General features: G+C 39.7%; 2 protein-coding genes across 4 annotated transcripts; both read right to left on the reverse strand.

Annotated features, from left to right (window-relative positions):
- Positions 1-729: 729 nt before the first annotated feature.
- Positions 730-12,727, reverse strand: cdc42 (cell division cycle 42). Of its 2 annotated transcripts, none has more exons than XM_026168998.2 (6): positions 12,601-12,727; positions 7,904-8,044; positions 7,382-7,454; positions 7,089-7,198; positions 6,514-6,711; positions 730-2,522 (listed from the first exon to the last, which is right to left on the reverse strand). In XM_026168998.2, exons 2-6 carry the CDS (start codon positions 8,006-8,008, stop codon positions 2,433-2,435), a joined length of 576 nt encoding a protein of 191 aa, XP_026024783.1. In that variant the 5' UTR covers positions 8,009-8,044; positions 12,601-12,727; the 3' UTR covers positions 730-2,432. The 2 variants fall into 2 exon arrangements, with proteins under 2 accessions (XP_026024783.1, XP_026024784.1); XM_026168999.2 differs by lacking the exon at positions 730-2,522 and adding an exon at positions 4,293-5,259.
- Positions 12,728-13,308: 581 nt separating this feature from the next.
- On the reverse strand, positions 13,309-17,657 carry snrpe (small nuclear ribonucleoprotein polypeptide E). Of its 2 annotated transcripts, none has more exons than XM_026169001.2 (5): positions 17,232-17,657; positions 16,282-16,308; positions 16,116-16,178; positions 14,946-15,024; positions 13,309-13,526 (listed from the first exon to the last, which is right to left on the reverse strand). In XM_026169001.2, exons 1-5 carry the CDS (start codon positions 17,283-17,285, stop codon positions 13,471-13,473), a joined length of 279 nt encoding a protein of 92 aa, XP_026024786.1. In that variant the 5' UTR covers positions 17,286-17,657; the 3' UTR covers positions 13,309-13,470. The 2 variants fall into 2 exon arrangements, with proteins under 2 accessions (XP_026024786.1, XP_080158256.1); XM_080302130.1 differs by lacking the exon at positions 13,309-13,526 and adding an exon at positions 14,773-14,864.
- Positions 17,658-17,745: the final 88 nt, after the last annotated feature.

The raw sequence follows: 17,745 nt of genomic DNA on the forward strand, positions 1-17,745 counted from the left end.
TATGCTATCTTACAAAAGGAAAAAATCCTACCTAGTCAAGTTGGTTTGTTGATCTCTCTTTGAGGCTGAACCTCTGGATCGAGTCACTAGAGTAACAGTGCACTTTCATTTTGAAAAGAATGAAAATCTGGCTAGACAGTTTAACTATGATCAGTATTTTAATTACAGGCCAAGTATTACAGAATAGCTTAATCAAAGTTGTCATGCTGGGAATCCTCCAAATATACAAGGGGCTATACTTTACTACCATGTAAGGTAAGACTTATGTAATGAGATGAATACTGTATGTAATGGAGACAACTTACATTTCCCCCTTCAATTTAAGAGCATCACCAATGATACATAGTAAAAAAAAAAAAACGGGCCATGAGTCCATGAGTAGGAAAATGGTTTCGTCTCTCATCAGGATAACATGGTAACGTGCTAAGCGAAGTAGTTTTCAGCAGGTAAACACACACCTTCCCAACGTACGGACCTCTAAACTTAAATATTCTGACAATGCAATCCTGAAAATCTGTTCAAACCTGTCAACATAATTAATATTTTTTGTAATGATGCTTTAGGTTTTTGTAATGGGAAAAAAAACCCCAAAACATTTCAGTGAACTTTTGTGGGCGTTTTGCAACATTTTCATTTATCAGCTTCGAATGAAGGATATAGACGATGGAGATGTGATTAGACAGCTCCACCTGCTGGCTGGAAAAACAAAGAACAGCAAGTGCAAAGTGGTAAAGGCAATTAAGGTATAAGTTTAATATTTTTGAAAAGAATGCATATACAAAGAACAAAGACTTTAGACAAAGCATTTGGTTTTGCACCAAAACAACAACAGGTTATAATAATAATTTTACTGACTTGGGCTGGACGTCGACCCAACTCTAAGCCACCAGTAAAGAAAAACAAGAACCAACCAATCACAAATAATCATTACCAAACAGTCTCGCTGCCATTGGAGGTTTTTATTCAGCTAAACCAATCAGAGGTTTACTTGGTATAAACTGGCGGGCGAGAGTTCAGATGAGTTCCGACCCCTAAAATGTAAAAGGAGTGAAAGTAACCTTTTTTATTCTAATATATATATATATATATATATATATATATATATGAATGAAATAATAATAAAAAACAACAAAAAAACAAAAAAACAACAACAACACACAAACAGAAATGATAAAGAAAAACAGATTTTGGTAAAAACACCTGGAGCCTACATGAACATTGTGTGCCAGCTTACATTATAATTACATCTGTTAAACCTATCATTTAGAACAGAGACCAAGGCCGAGCTACATGCAGCGCCGTACAGTGTGAACAGGTACAACAGGCCTCACACCTCTGCCTGGATATGACGCACTACAGGAAGGCACCAAATTCTGACCTGGCACAGAAATCTGGTGAAAATTCACATTTGCTCATCTGTTGTCTGGCCAATAAGCATTCGTCATTTAACACAGTTGTCTCTGCTATGCCCGTTCTCAGTGTACGGTGATGACAATGTGAAAACAGTATTCTACTTGGTCCCTGGCAACGCATGAAGAACAACCGCTTGTTCTGCTAACACTGTTTAAGTTCCCTCCATCTAAAAGGCAAATTCCTGTGGTCGACTATGAGACCCATTACTAATGAATGCCTTTAGCTTTTCAAGTGATTTCCACACTCTTAAAAAGACTGCTACTCTGTACTGTGGAGGTAAGGCTTGATGGAGCCTTGACTGAATTACCGAGCTGTGTCAAACCCCCACGGTGTCCTAGTGGTTAAGAGCGCGTCTACTTGGAACATCGAGTAAATATCTCAGACTGTTTGAGGGATAAAGGAGGTGTTGGCAAACAAAATCAACAACACTACTCTGTTAGCATCTCTTGTGGTAGTGCTGAGTGAGAACATAGAGGGGGGCTGAGCAATGAGCGTGCTCGTCAACTGAGGCGACGGGAACAGCAGCATGAGCAGCTGCTAATTAAGCAGCTGGGAGGGGCTGGGGCTGGGCTTATGTCCACGAAACCTTTACATTGGCTGAAGACGACTACACGGCTGGACAGCTAGAACTCGATTAGGCCACAACACTGACTGAACTAATGAAATCAGCTATCCAAAGCTCGACAGAGGGATTTCTACTTGTGAGTATGCTTGGTATCTGGATCCCTGTCTGAGCCCTCACTGGGTTCTTAGCCATGTAACGTTCATGTTTTATCCCGAACTCAGACGCAGGGGTGAAGCTTGGTTGTTATTATTGCAGAGAATTATCTGAAACTTGGTAGGCTGTTTTCTTCCTAGTCTTCCACAAGGAAAACAATGCTGTCAAGCAGCCTTAGCAGAGCAAGGGAGGGGGGTTTGGGAGAGGCAGGGATGTATGTATTTAAAGACGTGTGTATTTCTGTGTGTGTGTGTGTATGCGTGAGTGAAGGGGGTGTGTGCTTTGGAAAGGTAGGAGCCTCTCATAGCAGCACACATTTGCGTTTCTTCTTGGGCTCTGGGGGCTCCAATGCAGCCAATATCGCCTCATCAAACACATTCTTTAGTCCTTTCTGTGAACAAAAACATACAAACAGAATGAGGGAGCAGCGCAAACACACACACACACAGATTTAAAAGGAACAAAAAAAAGATCTTGCAACAAAAGGCAGAAATGGCTTCAACTGGGGGGGGACAGTGAAAAAGCAAAACACACTGAAGGTAATTCAGAGGGGTTTCATAAGAAAGAGGGGAAGCTGGTGGGAATGCAAAGAAAAAGATAAAACAACAACAAAATTTCCAAGTAGGATCTGCAATGAACAAGTCAGGAGACTGTCATGTAGTGTTTCCCACAGAATCAGACAAATGACACAGGAGGTGCACCCGTGCTTTTTAAAATAATAGCACACATTCTCTGTGACAATAATACGCAAATATTGCTGCCTCTACATTAAACTCCTTAAAGCACATCTTTTAAGTAGAATAAAGTCTACTTTGACCAGCTGCAGTCCAGCATAGTTTAGTTGGAGTTTATCTGACTGCAGAACCAAACAATTGCATTACAGAATTTATATTATTAGTCTACATGCTTAGCAGTGACTAAATCGATCACACTGTAAATAAAAAATAATTACACACTATACTTAGTTAGCCATCAGCATCCCTGGAGTACCCTCCCAAGTAAAGTCTGTGTGTGGGAAACGATGTCTTGTGGTGTTTTCAGTGGTGTAAGCCAGATCAGGGATTAAGTGTCAACAACACAAATCACATGCATGTCTGCATAGTGCAGCTGACCTGAGACAGCCGAAATCAAAGGCAAGTCAAACAAGCAAGTGGAGGAAAAACAGGACATAACCCTTGACATTACAACGGCAAACAAGAACTTTTTCTTGACTTCACTGGTTCATATTCCAAACACATGACCACAATCAAGCACTTGCCGAGTGCAAGAGGGGAACCTTTGTATTAACCCGAGCAGAACTGCTTACGTCATGAGCTCAGTCATGTGAGGTAACCAGAGCTGCACTGCGTTGCCTATCTCAGCTGACCAAACTACTAAATTCTTCTGACACGGCACTGAAAAAAGACGGAAGCCAGATGAGCGCAAGTTAAGTTGTCCTTTATTAATTCAGTTCACAAGTCATTTCACACAATTATAGCTTTTATTATTATATAGACTTCTAATACAACAATCTGTACCACAGGTAATGGCACACTGATGTTATATGTAGAGAAAGCGAAATAAGTCACTAAACACGGCTTGCAAGTATCATCAAGTGTGGCTTAGCTATAAAATAGATCAATGAGAGTACCATGACACCAGCACATAGCAATGTCTGCTGAGGTCAGACACTCCCATAGGTGACTTGAGCAGTTAAAAGCCCTGCGTGAGAAACCACAGTCACACTTCAGATTCTGATAAATTAAACATAACTGTAGAAGTATAAAAAATACTTTAGCATTAGAAATGGAAGCTCTGTTGAGTGTAAGCTCAATCTCAGCCTGTAAAGCCACCACCTTCACACGACTACTACTCGCACAGAGCAGAGAGAAGAGTCGAGGACCATCCCAAACAAAGGATGTATCCTTCTAGACACTAGCCACCTATTGTTAGACACAGGTCTTGTTAATAAGCTAAACTCAAGACGTTTTCACACACAAACCTTTCAGACGGTGTCACAATGAACCAGCTTTACCGACCCGGCTGTTTCAACACAGTGTGTGAATGACTGTCAATGTACACAGCTGCTGCTCTTGCTGTGCTATTTATTCACATTTTATTATTGTATGATTTTAATATTGGTGTTAGGCTTATTTCTGCTTTCTCTTTAATTTGAAATTACAAACAAACAATGTGGAAAGTAAAACAGATGACCTGTAGCACTCTGACATAGAGAGTGGAAAGTTGTCTGCAGACTGTGTCAACAGCCTACAGACAGCAGTGAGTAAACAGCACTGCACAGATGTGTGAGTTCTTAGTTTGTATTTTCTAGCTAGTTTTGCTCTATTCTTTTTCCATTTGTATTTTAAAAAGGAAAGAAGACTGCTGGTGCTACTACATTCAGCACCCTAACATTATGTGTCTGGAGCACTATAAACTACAGAAAGTGACACGTTTAAAAAAATGTGGTCACTGACTGCGATCAATTTTCAGTGGCTCTTAAATACACACACAATAATGTTTAATCTCATCTTTTAGAATGAGTTCAATTCAGAGGCGTGGTGGCGTTTAAGTCCATGTTAGAATGAAGGAGGTATCTGTGTGCAGAATTTATCCTTCCAGAAAGGACAACTGTGTTTGACTGTCCAGAGTTCATGTGTGAAAACAGTTTAAGACACAGAGTGGTCCAAGAATTAGGATGTGAAATGATGCAGGTGGACACACTAATCCAGAAGAAAAATATGAAGATATGATGCCGAGTAAACCAAATTAGAAAAGGCAACAAGTATTTTTAAGTGCAGAAAGGCCTCTGGTTAGTTTAACAAGCCACAGAACAAAGATGAGAAACGCAATCTTGATGCAGAGTAGAGCAGCAGTGTGAGTATCAAACTGGTGGATCTGTTAATAGATGGCTGAGATTGAGACAGATGAGAGTTTTAAGCAGCAAATGCAGAGAGAGAGAGAGAAAATGGGAAGGAGGAGAGAAGTGGAGCAAGGGAACGAAAAATGGATAAACAGCAATGACAGGAAGAAGACATGAGCGATGTGGCACAGAAAGTTTAAAATAAACAACATTTCCTCTTTCTTTGCGTCTCAGGCGGCTCTAGGGCAGCTAGGATAGCTTCGTCAAAAACATTCTTCAGCCCTCGCTATGACGACAGGAAGAGCGGGAAGAGAACAAGAGTGCAATTAGCAGAGCAAACACAGAGAGAGAGACCAAAGAAGAGGAGGAGAAGAAGAGGAACATGGCAGAGTGAGGAGGAAGGTTTCATAGCATAAAGACCAGGAGTGCCGTGCAGCCGTGTCAACACTGAATGAAGACAAGGAAGTTGTTTAACAGGGGGCTGAAAGTGAGCTGGGGACCTGGGTGTTGAGATCCCCAACAGGAAACAGGAAATGACATCAGCAGCTATGCAACTTTTGTGCCAGTGAGATAGGGGGGAGTACAGGAAGGAAGGAGCAGAGCAGGGAGGTGGGGGCACCCCAGCTTTATCAACACTATTGTTCAGAATCAGAGATCCAAGTCACCTGCTCTCCTCCGAGTCATGCTTACTGTGCTTCAGTTTCTAACAGTTATGCATCAACGCCAACACAAACAAACTCGGGACATAACTGAGCAGGTAAAGCCTTTAAAGGCACTGACTGATTTAGTCAACACAAGCACTCAATAATACAACATTAAATCTACCACAGAGAAGTCAAGCGCTCCTAAATTTGACACGAAGCCCACTGTCTACCTTTGGTCCTCTTTAGAAACAGTGCAAAAAAACCAAACAAACAAACAACTAACTAGCAGCAGGTTTGCCTTCATAAACTAGAAACATTTTACTTTGCCATTTAGTCAAAATGCTGACACAATAATGTGTTTGTGCCTGTTCTATTACTGCAAACACCATCAGCTGATCCCAGGAGCGATTGCTGGTCCATGATGTGGTGTAAAGCCCACAGGCTTTAACAAGCACATATACTGGAGAGGTTTGCAAAACATGAACTCTCTCCTTCCTACGCTTTAATCGCTTTAGGTCTGCTCACCCAGAATCCTAAACTCTAACATTTAGTGCATTTGCTTAAAATCCACCCCACTGTTAAGAAAAGTTGGCTAATCTACCATGTGACTATGCTCAAGACCAGTGCAGCTGAATAAGTAACAGTTTACCTAAATGAAGGTCTGCTTACTGTAGCAAGGATCATTTCCAACTAGCAACATCAGTGAACCCACAAGGTACATCAATTACCAAGATCAAACCAGCATGCAGAACAAACATGCACAGGACAGTGGGGGTACAGGCATGTTCCTCTTTCCTCCACTTTCTTAGTTCTTGCCACTGAAGTATCCATCATACTCGTCTCTGAGAGTGTGTGTGCGTGACTGTAAATCTTTTATATCCAAGTATATACAGTACCTGTGTGAGGGCTGAGCACTCCACATATTTCACAGCCTTGAGATCTCTTGCCAGCTTCTCGGCTGTCTCCGGAGTAATGGGCTTTTGCTTGTTCTTAGCCAGCTTCTCTATAGTGGAGGGATCATCTCGCAAGTCGATCTGAGTCCCAACTAGAAGGAAGGGCGTCTTTGGACAGTGGTGGGTGATCTCGGGAACCCACTAAATGGACAAATACAAGAGTCAGCACAATACCACACATGTGCGGAATACCGGGGGGTTTTCTTATTAAACAAAATTAGGAAAATGTTAATTTTATTTTAAAAATTTGAAGAGAGCCCTTTATTTTAACCCTTTTTTAAGGCATTTGCATCCTCAGACAAGCACTGCATTTTTAACCAAGTTCCCTTCCCTCTGGCTTTTTGTACCAAACGGCTAATTAGTACTGTACCTGCCAGTAAAATTTGAGCAACCCATAATTCATCATTTTTACAAAATAAACAATATTCAGTATATATTACACAGTATGAAACAAACTGTTACAACATGTTCATTTTTACACTAACAGAAAAACACCAAAATGAGCAGGTCACACTTACCTTTTCTTTTACATTTTCAAAGGAGGATGGTGACACGACAGAGAAACAGACGAGGAAGACATCTGTCTGGGGATAACTCAGAGGTCGTAACCTGTCGTAATCTTCCTGACCTGGAGAAGCCACACAAAAATTATATTTAACTCGATTGTTTGAAAGCACAACTCTGACTGAAAGAAAACATCACACAAACTCTACATTTACTAAAGCTCCCCTGTGGCTGCAGTGTGAAGACAGACAAGCTGCTTCTGAAAGCATGATTCCTACTTTATAATAGAAAGTGAAATGTAACATACCTGCTGTATCAAACAAGCCCAGAGTGTAGGGCTCACCTCCAATCATTACAGTTACAGCATAGTTATCAAACACCTGCAACACACAGACCAAAATCAGCTCAGCCACTCATAACGCAATAGAACTAAAGATACAGTTATAGACACATTTATTTACACTACAGAGCTGAGAAATAATATATTCAAATTGCTCGTCTATTACTCTTATTCAACATCCTTCAAATAAACCATATTCCAGCAGGTTCTTCGACCTGATTGTGTGTTTGTAAAGCTGCATACAGAACACAACTTTGATCACGTACTTAGTGGTCAAGGCCAATTAGTCAACAATAGCAAACATCCTGTTCAGACCTCTGCAGGATCAACGGAAACATGCAAACAGCATTGTATGTACTCAAACTCCAAACTCCAGCTGAATCTTCTGTAAATTGTGCAACAAGCAAATATAAACTCACGTGCGTGTGGTTCGCTGAACATGTGGTAACTAAAACATTTAAAATCTAATATGGAGATTGATGCACTTACCGTAGGTACATATTCAGAGGGAAACTTGTTTGTGGTGTAAGAGATGAGCAGGCAGGTTTTACCCACGGCACCATCACCAACTACAACACACTTAATGGTCTGCATAGCTGTGTGTTACAGTCTTTGCTACTCATTCAAGATCTGGAAAAGAAAAGAGGCACATTTAATAATTTACTTTTTGGCTGAACAACTTTCACAGACATACCACAGATAAATTTAAAAATATCATCTTTGATCATTATTATTTTACTCTACATTGTACATGTGGACTTCTGATAGGAGCATTTTGTTTGAGGTGAGCTCATATTAGGAGAAAAATGCATGGACCAAGGACTAGCCATTTTTTTGTAAGCTGAGTACCAGATGGCATTTTTCATTATTTGTAAAAGACAAAATGTTGGTTAAGAACTTTTTACCTAAACTCTGACTACAAATCGTGATTTACTTGCCACAGGAAGTGAAGTGAAAACCAGTAACCTCCACTAACTACGGGAATTAAACTGGAAAGGCTCCAATGAGCTTTTTACAGTTAATGGACTGAGGGTCAGTACAGCTTAACAACTGGACACAGCACAGGCCTGCTTCACACAAATGAAGGAAGGAAACATGAAAGGAAATTTGGGAAAAAAGGGAAAACATCAGCTGGCGCAGTCTCTCTTCCCCATATGGCCCAAGAAACAGATCAGACTCAAAAACACTAATGGTGGCTTCATGCTCTTATTTTATTTGTTTTAATTTGTTATACAAAATTAGAAACTAAAACATCAAACATGAATGTAGTGTAGATGTGAACACAACTCCAAGAGTAAAGCTAACCTACAAAGTTCTTTCTGTCTGTTATCACAGGAAAAGCTCAAATTGCACAAATAAAAGAAACAACAAATCTGTTCTATTCAGTTGTGATAGTGAGCCAGTAGGAACACCACCAAGGCTCTACCTACACTGACGTGTTTTATTGTTGAAACCAACACACATATTAACATGTCAGAACGTCCACATTACAAGATGCACACGGGCTCATTATATATATGTTATTAAGCTAATGTATTTGCACTACTTTTCTTCCAGCTTAGTGTGAATTCTTCACTTGTTGCCATTATGGCCATTCTAATTTGCATTTTCCTCCGCTCTCAGTTTCACTTTGTTTGCACCCACTAACACACTAAGAGTGGAGCAGACAGTGCGCATAAAAATGAGGACAGGAAGACTCGACTAGGAAACAATTTGTTATGTAACTTTAAGTGAAATAAAAACTTACCAACAAGTGATTTATGAAAAGGAACCAGACTAAGCCAACAAAGAAAATTAATTGATGGGGCTGATGCTTTGCTGTTATGCTAACTGAGTCACTGACAGGCATATAGGAGGTTGAGGCACTCCTGATATATTAGGCTATCGTAGATATTTAATATCACGTTCTACGTAGAGATGGGAATCTCAACCAAAAGAACTATTCAATATTCATTGACAGTCATTTGATGGTTCTTCAACAATCATCATCCATCTCAAACCACTTCTAAATGACTATGTATAGCTTTAACTACAGCTTTTGCTTGACTTCATCTGCTCGTCTTTTTTGCTTTTATTTCTAAAGCTGTCTGTCTTTCCATGTTTCTTGGTAAGTAGTGTATAATGTCACAGCAGTACTTTCTTGGTCTGACAACATTGTTCAGTGTGTGCCTGATTTTAGAGACAACGCACTGTATGTAGTACACAAGCAACACTGTTCCCCCATTTCTCCTCTGTAAGTTACAGTCTGTCAGTGCTAAGCCACTGCAGAGCTCTGCAGCACAGTGTGGGGGTGGGGATGTCATTGAGAGAAGCATGAGGGACAAAACTGCAGGCACCAAACGCTACAGTGTTTAACACAGAAACAGAACCTGCTAAAACAGGTGCCCAACTAACAACCCAAATATCTTCAACATACCACTCCTTTTCAAAAAAGGCTTTTACATTAGACCTGTAAGTTTTTTTTCCCTGTCATCATCAGTGCAATACCTGCTACAGATTTATGTGATTTCTACCACTATGCCACTGCATATGTCTAATGCATATGTCATTGTTTAAAATGCCTTATAAGTCTTTAATGATTTATTCCAGCAATTAGAGAACAATCAAATGAAGTTGTCCACTTCTAATAATGAACATTTCTAAACCAAAAATCATTTCCCCACACGTGTACCATTTTCTGAGCACAAGTCAAATCTCCCCTTATTAACAAAAACCTCATCACAAAATACAACATGTTTCTATCCAGTATGTTGTTATAATACAACAATGTTTAACACAATTACAGCTGTTAAATATCTAATTGAATGGAGCTGTACGTGCTAATGGAGCTTACCCATTACCGCAAGTGCATCATATGAGCAGCTAGCATTACCGGAAACTGAACAATGGGCGCTTCCGGCTGGAAATTCTCCAGGTGTGATGCAATACAGGGCAGTTCTTTTAGGAGGGATTTTATAAAATAATGTGAATAATGTGAATAATATGTAAAAACAAAAAAATTGACCATACGTACATTGCCTGAAAATACTGAATTGTAATGCTGAACTATAAATGCTTGTCTGTTCATGTGAATTTGTTAATGTTGTGATAACTGTTTCATGTGTGTCACAATGCTACACAGCAGTTTTCTCAGTATAAACAAAAATTTGGTGCCACCAAAGAGTCTGGCCTTTCAAAGTAAAATCACCAGGACACAAGACTAAAAAACAGAGACTAAGTTGGCTTTGATTTTTTTCAAGTTTAAATCATTTTGTAAAAACACATACCGGTACCCTACAATAATAACAGGAAAATGCACAGACTTGTAAGTAAGGTCAAACAGACATGCAAAACTTGATTAATCAGAGTACATATGTTATCAAGGTTGATCCCAAAAAATCTATATATAAAGCAACTGCATTATGCCGCATCTTGATCCTAAAAGTGAAGACACTCCATTTGGCTGGGATTACACTCCTGCGTAGATGTACGTGCAAACTGCTGCAGACACCATGGACAAGTAACAGGCGGTATCTGATCATGTTCTAGTCCACTTAGAGTACACACCACTGGTTTATCAACAAACTGACAGATTTCTGTCTCCGAAAACCAAGAACACTGTTATTACAGATGTTGGCAGATGAATCAAGCATAACACTTATCGACAACATTCCAACGCACATCATCAAGGAGAACTGTGCCTTAGGACCAAGTCAACTAATTACTGACTAAGAGAAAGTGCCACTGTCTTCAGCAATTCTTTGGTTGGTGAATACATGGTCAATTTCACTGTACAATGAACACCGTGACATCCATGAAACACAGTAGTGTATGAACACAAGTATTTTACTGTGTGTCCCATCAATCTGAATAAAAATCTCAACTCATCTTGTAAAAGTAAAAAATATAAATCTAAGTGTAACAATGTAGTAAGCCAACGGCAATGGGCACCAAAGGATGACTGCAGCTGCATTAATGCCGCCAGACTTAATCCTCACATTTGTGTTTGTAGGCCAGCCAGCACTAACTGCAGCCCTGCTTAAATACTAATAGCGAAAGCGGCTCAACTGAGCCTGATAACAGTTTCCAAATATTTAGCTGCCATACTGAAATGGACTCTGTATAATTTGCGATTTTGTATGTTCGGGTCAGCTAATCCTCTGAGCAGTGTGGATTTATTTTAAAGCAGACACTTATGTCATCTACATGATCAAATATCAGTACATTTAAACACAAACCGGTAATGATCGTTACGTTGGAGGTATTTCCTTAAGGATTGGTCATAACTTCCTTCTAATTTCCACTGATACATGTACGTACTTCCGCACGTTGGGGGGGGGAAAGAATGTTACCCTCTGATTCTTGACAAAAACAGACCTCAATCATGTGTATTTTTGATCTGACATCACCGACCCGAAATCTCAAACTAGACTTTGTCTTCCGTTGAGTTTATAACATGTTTAACTACGCAGCCGCGAGTGGTGTGCCAAGCTGTTAGGATCAGCATGTAAATATCCTATTATGGAACATTTTACCTCACACTTGAGAGATAACTACCACTTAAAGATCTGTTAGCTTGGTAGCATTAGCCATATATTTCGGCCACATCCTCGGCCTCAGTCTGGCCTAATTTCCTGCCCGCTGTTAAAACGATAAACTTACAACTGATCCCCTATTTTTACAGGGTCAGTGTTATGAATCTTTTCCTTAGTACCCAGACATTACGCTTTCCATCTATACGATGGGACTATGCTGTCTACAAAATCACAACTTAACCAAACTCTTGGTATGCTCGTTTATTCTGTTTGTTAACCCACTTACCGCGTACCGTAACTAGTCAATTCTTAGGTTCGTCACCAACTTATCTTAATAACAAAGAGGTGTTTTATTTTATCATTACAACATCAGAACCACCAATTAAAAAACTTGCATGTTCTTTATGAGTAACTCCAGGAGCTCGATTTACACACCGGTCTAACGATAGACACCCTGCCTGTTTCGCTAGCTAACTACTGTCCTCCCCAATTAGCTTGCGAGCTAACGAGCTGTGCTAAGCTTAGCGGATGCTGTTGCTGAATGAGTCTGATAAACTGCTGATTACAATCAGTGTTAGGAATTCATATTATACAGTAAAGTGACAAGAGTTAGACCTAAACATTACCCAAAAGAATAAATAGTAATAAGAAACGAGCAAAAAATTTCCATACCGTATCCTCTATTTGTGTCTTTACGCCGGGCGTTGGCAGCTCCGTGCTAGGGGTTTCCCAGTCAACAGAACAGGGACACGTTGAGTTGCGTAGCGACTAACTACGTAATTACGTTAATCAATTTGCCTACATTAAGGCTCATTTTCTGAGGCCAAAAGCTAAAATGGTATTATTGTTTAAACCAAGTAGTGTGTGGTTCCAGTAAATTAATAACCTGATTTTATAACTTTTCAACATAACATTCAAGATCAACATTCACAGCATCTGTGTCGTTTGCTAATCAGACCAGTAGATACAGCATTTACTGTATAAAGTACATTGCCTAATTTGTTTCAATTTATATTCTCCCTGCATTTAGTAAAATAAACAAGCTATACACTACTTACAAAACGTACATATACATTAAGTAGTCTGCACTCATAATTTGGGCATGCACCCAAGTTCTGCCCTAATTTTCTTTGTAGCAGTTCTGTACTATGTACAGCATAGAAAAGTTACACGAGGAAGCACATGTTCATTTTCTGTATTTCACACACAATAGCGCCTGCACTTACAAGACAGACGTATTAAATGCAACTGCGCCGCTGCAGTGCATTTGACCTATATACGTGCACTGCAATAGTTCTGTCTGCCACTAGACGGCAGCACAGTCCATTAAACCAAAACACATCTAGAGTCTGAAACACTAAAAAGTTAACAGAGAACAACTGTAAGAAAAGAAAAAAACCTTTATTCTCCAAACAGATCCATGTGGTAGAAAGAAACAATTACAATATTCATGTCATAAACACAAACACTTAATCTCTGAAGAAAAACAAAAACCAATTTCTTCTACAAAAGTTGAAGTTTGTAGACATCTCCATTCTTGCCTCAGTTGGACACACTCTGCAGCAAGGTAATGTTGTCTCCCTTCAACATGATCCTCCCTGGGCAACACAGAAAAGAATGAAGGAGAGATCAAAGCTAAATTAGAACAGAACTGCCAGATGCTGGACAAGGGGAGGCACAAAGTGTCTGTTCACTTTCAGACAAAGCACCATGCCCCCATCAACGCTGGGTAAAGGTAATGTGAAATCTAACATCAGTATAAAGTGGATCAGTAGCCAGGGGCATGATGCAACAACAGAGCAATCCTCACCAACCACCTACAGTCGCCAACAAACACACACACAAAAATCCAAGAGTTGATTTCATTTACAATCCCAACTGCAAATAAGTTGTGATGCTGTGTAAATTGTAAATTAAAAACAGAATAAAATGACTTGTTTGTGTGTGTGTGTGTGTGTGTATATATATATATATATATATGCAGTGCTGCCTGAGGACCTGACCATAGGTGTAGGTGTAGGTGTGTGTGTGTGTATATATGTATATATATATATATATATATATATATATATATATATATATATATATATATATATATATATATATATATATATAGGTCCTCAGGCAGCACTGCGTTAAAATCAGACATAAGATAAGACAACCTTTATTAGTCCCACACGTGGGAAATTTGTTATGATTCTGTTATGGAAATCAGTGTCTGTGAACACAGCTCACTGTGCCATCCACAAATGCAGGTTGAAAGCCATATGTGAACATGATCCAGAAATTCCAGTCTGGGCCAAAGTTCATTCAAAATGAACTGAGAAAAAGGGGAAAACTGATCTGTGATCAGATGATTCAAGATTTTTGGAAAAAATGAACTCTGGACTAAAGAGGAGGGGGACCATCTGCCTTATTATCAGTGTTCAGTTCATAAGCCTGCATCTCCGATGGTGGATTTATGCCTATGGAATTGACAGTTTGCAGGTGTGGAAAGACAGCAGTGCTGAACGTTGTATACAGGCTTTAGAACAACATTTATATATATAATCCTGATGACGTCAAGACAACGCTAGACCGCATAGCACAGCTATTAAAACAGCATGACTTCGTAGCAGCACAGTCCAGCTGCAGAATTGACCTGCACTTTCACCATTTGAAAACATTTAGTACGTCACGAAACAGAAAATGCACCAAAGCAGACTGACGATTGTCTTGAAATTCTTACATGTGTTGTGTGTTTGTATTTTGCTTCTTTGTTTCAAATCACTGTAAGTGTTTTTAATTACACTTTACATAGCATCCCAACATTTTCAGAATTGGGTTTGCAGTTTCTGGGATATGCAGGACAACTGTTTTTCAAAAATCCCTGAGAAACAACAATGTCTTGATGACACACAATTTTTCTTCATTCTTACCTTTCACAGTCAACCTTCCTAAAAATAATAAAGTAAAATAAAGTAAAGTAAATAAAGTAAAATAATAAAACAGCTTTACAAAAAGTGATGCACTCTTACCCAATGGTTTTCTGTTCTTAGTCTTCATGTGGACTTCCTCAGCATCGTCTAGAACCAGATTCATGTACTCATCGAAACCCTAAGGCAATGAGACACAAGACAACAAAAGTGAGTCACATTGGTTTAACTAGAACTTGTACATGCCTGATCTCACAGAAAGTTCAGCCTGAGTGGAAATGCTACTCATAGATCAGGCCATTTCAAGTTAGACCAAATCATTTTAAGCCATGCTAGGATATAATGTGGCCATACAGGGGAACAGCAAGTGACAAAGGTTTGTTCCCAGTGAGAGCTTGTTTCTATCTAGATAGCAACACGCACATGGTGAAGATGACTTCTTTGATTTCTTTGGTGTGTATAACACATTTCAGCCACTGCTACTTAGAGAAGGCTAAAGGGAATGCGAGTAAACAGTATGTAAAACTGGGCAGTGCTCGGTGTCAAAATGATGACATGGTACAGGAGCTCCACAGGGAACTGAGCCATCTCCACTCCTGTTCACCTTGCAGACCTTACTTACCACAAAACTAATAATTCTGCAGTGGTCAGATGCATCAATGATGGGCAGAATGAGTACAGAGCACTAATGGATGATTTGGTGGAGTTGTCAGAGAGGAATCAGCTGTTTCTGAATGTGAATAGGACCACAGAGATGACAGACTGACAGAAGAAAATGGGTGGCTATACCACCTCTGTCTATCCTGGGACAGAATGCTAATGTGGAGGAGGAGGACAAGTACCTGGTCATCCACACTGACAACAGGCTGAACTGGAAGACTAAGGTTGAGGCTGTATACAAGAAGATACACTGTGACACCAAATAAGTGGATAAACTGATCAGGAAGGCTGGCTCTGTGACTGGCTGCCAACTGGACACATTTGAACGTGTGTTACAGAGGGTGGTTACTGAGGCTCAGATTATGCTTCAGTGGGAAATCTGCATTGTAGCTTACAACATAACCAGAAATCCCCTTTAACCCTATGCCATAACCTTCCACATAACCTGACGTGCACCTCCTGAGGAATCTGCCTGCCAGGTCAAAGCAGCCCGCCACAACTGACTGGCCTGGAAGGTTACGACGTAGGGCTAAGAGGGGTTTCCACACTGCCCATCAACATCAAGCTTTATAAACTGACCAAGAACATGGAGAAAGGTTGTATGTTACTTACGATAATGCAGCCTTCTATCCGCATGTTCACCTGTTCATACAACCAAACCTGGATCCGTGAGCGCTGGGAATGAGAGAGAGAATAAACTGAATACAGTTTTATCTTCAAAATTACCAGAAAACAAAACTAATCAGAAGGATGCACGAAAAAGTTAAAAGCTACTTACATTTTGCAGGTACCTGAAAATGAGATTCTGACAACCACAGTCAAGGACATACACACAGACTCAAGTTCAACATGTTTATAGTTAAAATGTGCACCTATGTTGTTAATGGTTATATTTGCATTTAGTCCAAGTTATTGGAAATGTGATTCAGAGTCAGAGTTTGGGTCAGGGGTTCTTCCTGGCTTAAAATTGGCTTTTCGGCTTCATATCTTGAGGGCAAACTTTATTTTCCCCTGATCCTTTTGTAAATAAAAATCTGTTTAACAAATAATTAAAATATAGTTACATTTATTTTTGTCATTATTTTAGGTTTAGGTAATTCTTACATCATATTAGCAGTAATATCAGTTGCTGGCATTCCCATAAGAGACCATGTAAACGTGGATCGATAGCAAATCAAAGAAAACACTACCAAGTTTCACTAACAATTAACTAATTATATTTTTAAAATATTTGAGAAGATGAAAGTAATTCCAGTTTTATAGCTATTAACTGTCAAAACACTTTCGTTAGGTAAGTATTCCGTAACTTCCTCACTCTCCCACATCATATTATATTTTGGTGTTAATAACTATCGATTGGTGGGCCTAAAACCCTCCATATGGTATCATATTGAGTAGTTTGAAGGCAGAAATTAGCCTCTTTTGCGTTTAGCTATAACACGGAACCACAGAGCCGGTGTTTCCCCGGGATTAACGCGGCTAAGTCTATACACTGGCTTTCTGACTGCATTTCAATAAAACACATTTTTTTTCTGCAAACATATTTCATACCCGCGCGACTTCTCTGGGTGAAACTGGTCTTCAAAAAAGCTTACATGCCTTGTAAAACTCCTCTCCTCACATGAGTGACTACAAATGTTTACGAATGACTAAATGTTAGCCTAGCTACTAAGCTATTGTAGCAACCAATTCAACCGCGCAGTGTCGTCCTGCAATACAAAAGGATACAATGGGCTGCACCATAACCTTCTGGACCTTCTGTCCTTGTCCTCTGTATGCCATTCCTCCAACTAATTACCAGCTGTAGGTATATGCTGAAAAAAATTGCACCTTTTGTTAAAAGAGTGCACTACAACGAAACTCTCACGTTGTGAGACGTCTTCAATGGCGGGTTTCCTTTCGCGTGCTCTGCCAGCACGGAGGTCTTGTGATGTGAAAGAGCGCCCCTGTGGGTGGGAGGTCACTATAAAAACACTAGAACAAATCAACGTTTATAACCTCGCGAGAACATACCTGTGCAAGTTTGCGGGCAGCGTAAAACGCGCGGTCTTTAGCATAAAAACAAACTAAAAAGCCATGACAACATCCATCATCGTCTGTATGTGACAAAAGTTAACATTCTCCAGCTCTAGGTGTAGTGCCATTTCCTGTTTCCTATGATAGAGTCATATGTAACCAGAAATGTCAACTTTAAAAGAACTTAACTATGTCAGTGGGCCTCAAGTTTATTCCATTATTTTGT

This window comes from Astatotilapia calliptera, chromosome 5 (assembly GCF_964374335.1).
Source record: "Astatotilapia calliptera chromosome 5, fAstCal68.1, whole genome shotgun sequence".
NCBI lineage: Eukaryota > Metazoa > Chordata > Actinopteri > Cichliformes > Cichlidae > Astatotilapia > Astatotilapia calliptera.

What these genes read in the sequence shown, in the direction of transcription:
- cdc42 (XM_026168998.2), bottom strand. Translation starts at nt 8,008, where the DNA reads ATGCAGACCATTAAGTGTGTTGTAGTTGGTGATGGTGCCGTGGGTAAA. An exon ending in TTGAAAATGTAAAAGAAAAG is followed by an intron (nt 6,712 to 7,088) that starts GTAAGTGTGACC and finishes TTGTCCATTTAG; the next exon opens with TGGGTTCCCGAGATCACCCA. An exon ending in AGTGCTCAGCCCTCACACAG is followed by an intron (nt 2,523 to 6,513) that starts GTACTGTATATA and finishes TTTTGTTCACAG; the next exon opens with AAAGGACTAAAGAATGTGTT.
- snrpe (XM_080302130.1), bottom strand. Translation starts at nt 17,285, where the DNA reads ATGGCATACAGAGGACAAGGACAGAAGGTCCAGAAGGTTATGGTGCAG. An exon ending in GGATAGAAGGCTGCATTATC is followed by an intron (nt 15,025 to 16,115) that starts GTAAGTAACATA and finishes TCATTGCCTTAG; the next exon opens with GGTTTCGATGAGTACATGAA. An exon ending in TAAGAACAGAAAACCATTGG is followed by an intron (nt 14,865 to 14,945) that starts GTAAGAGTGCAT and finishes TATTATTTTTAG; the next exon opens with GAAGGTTGACTGTGAAAGGT.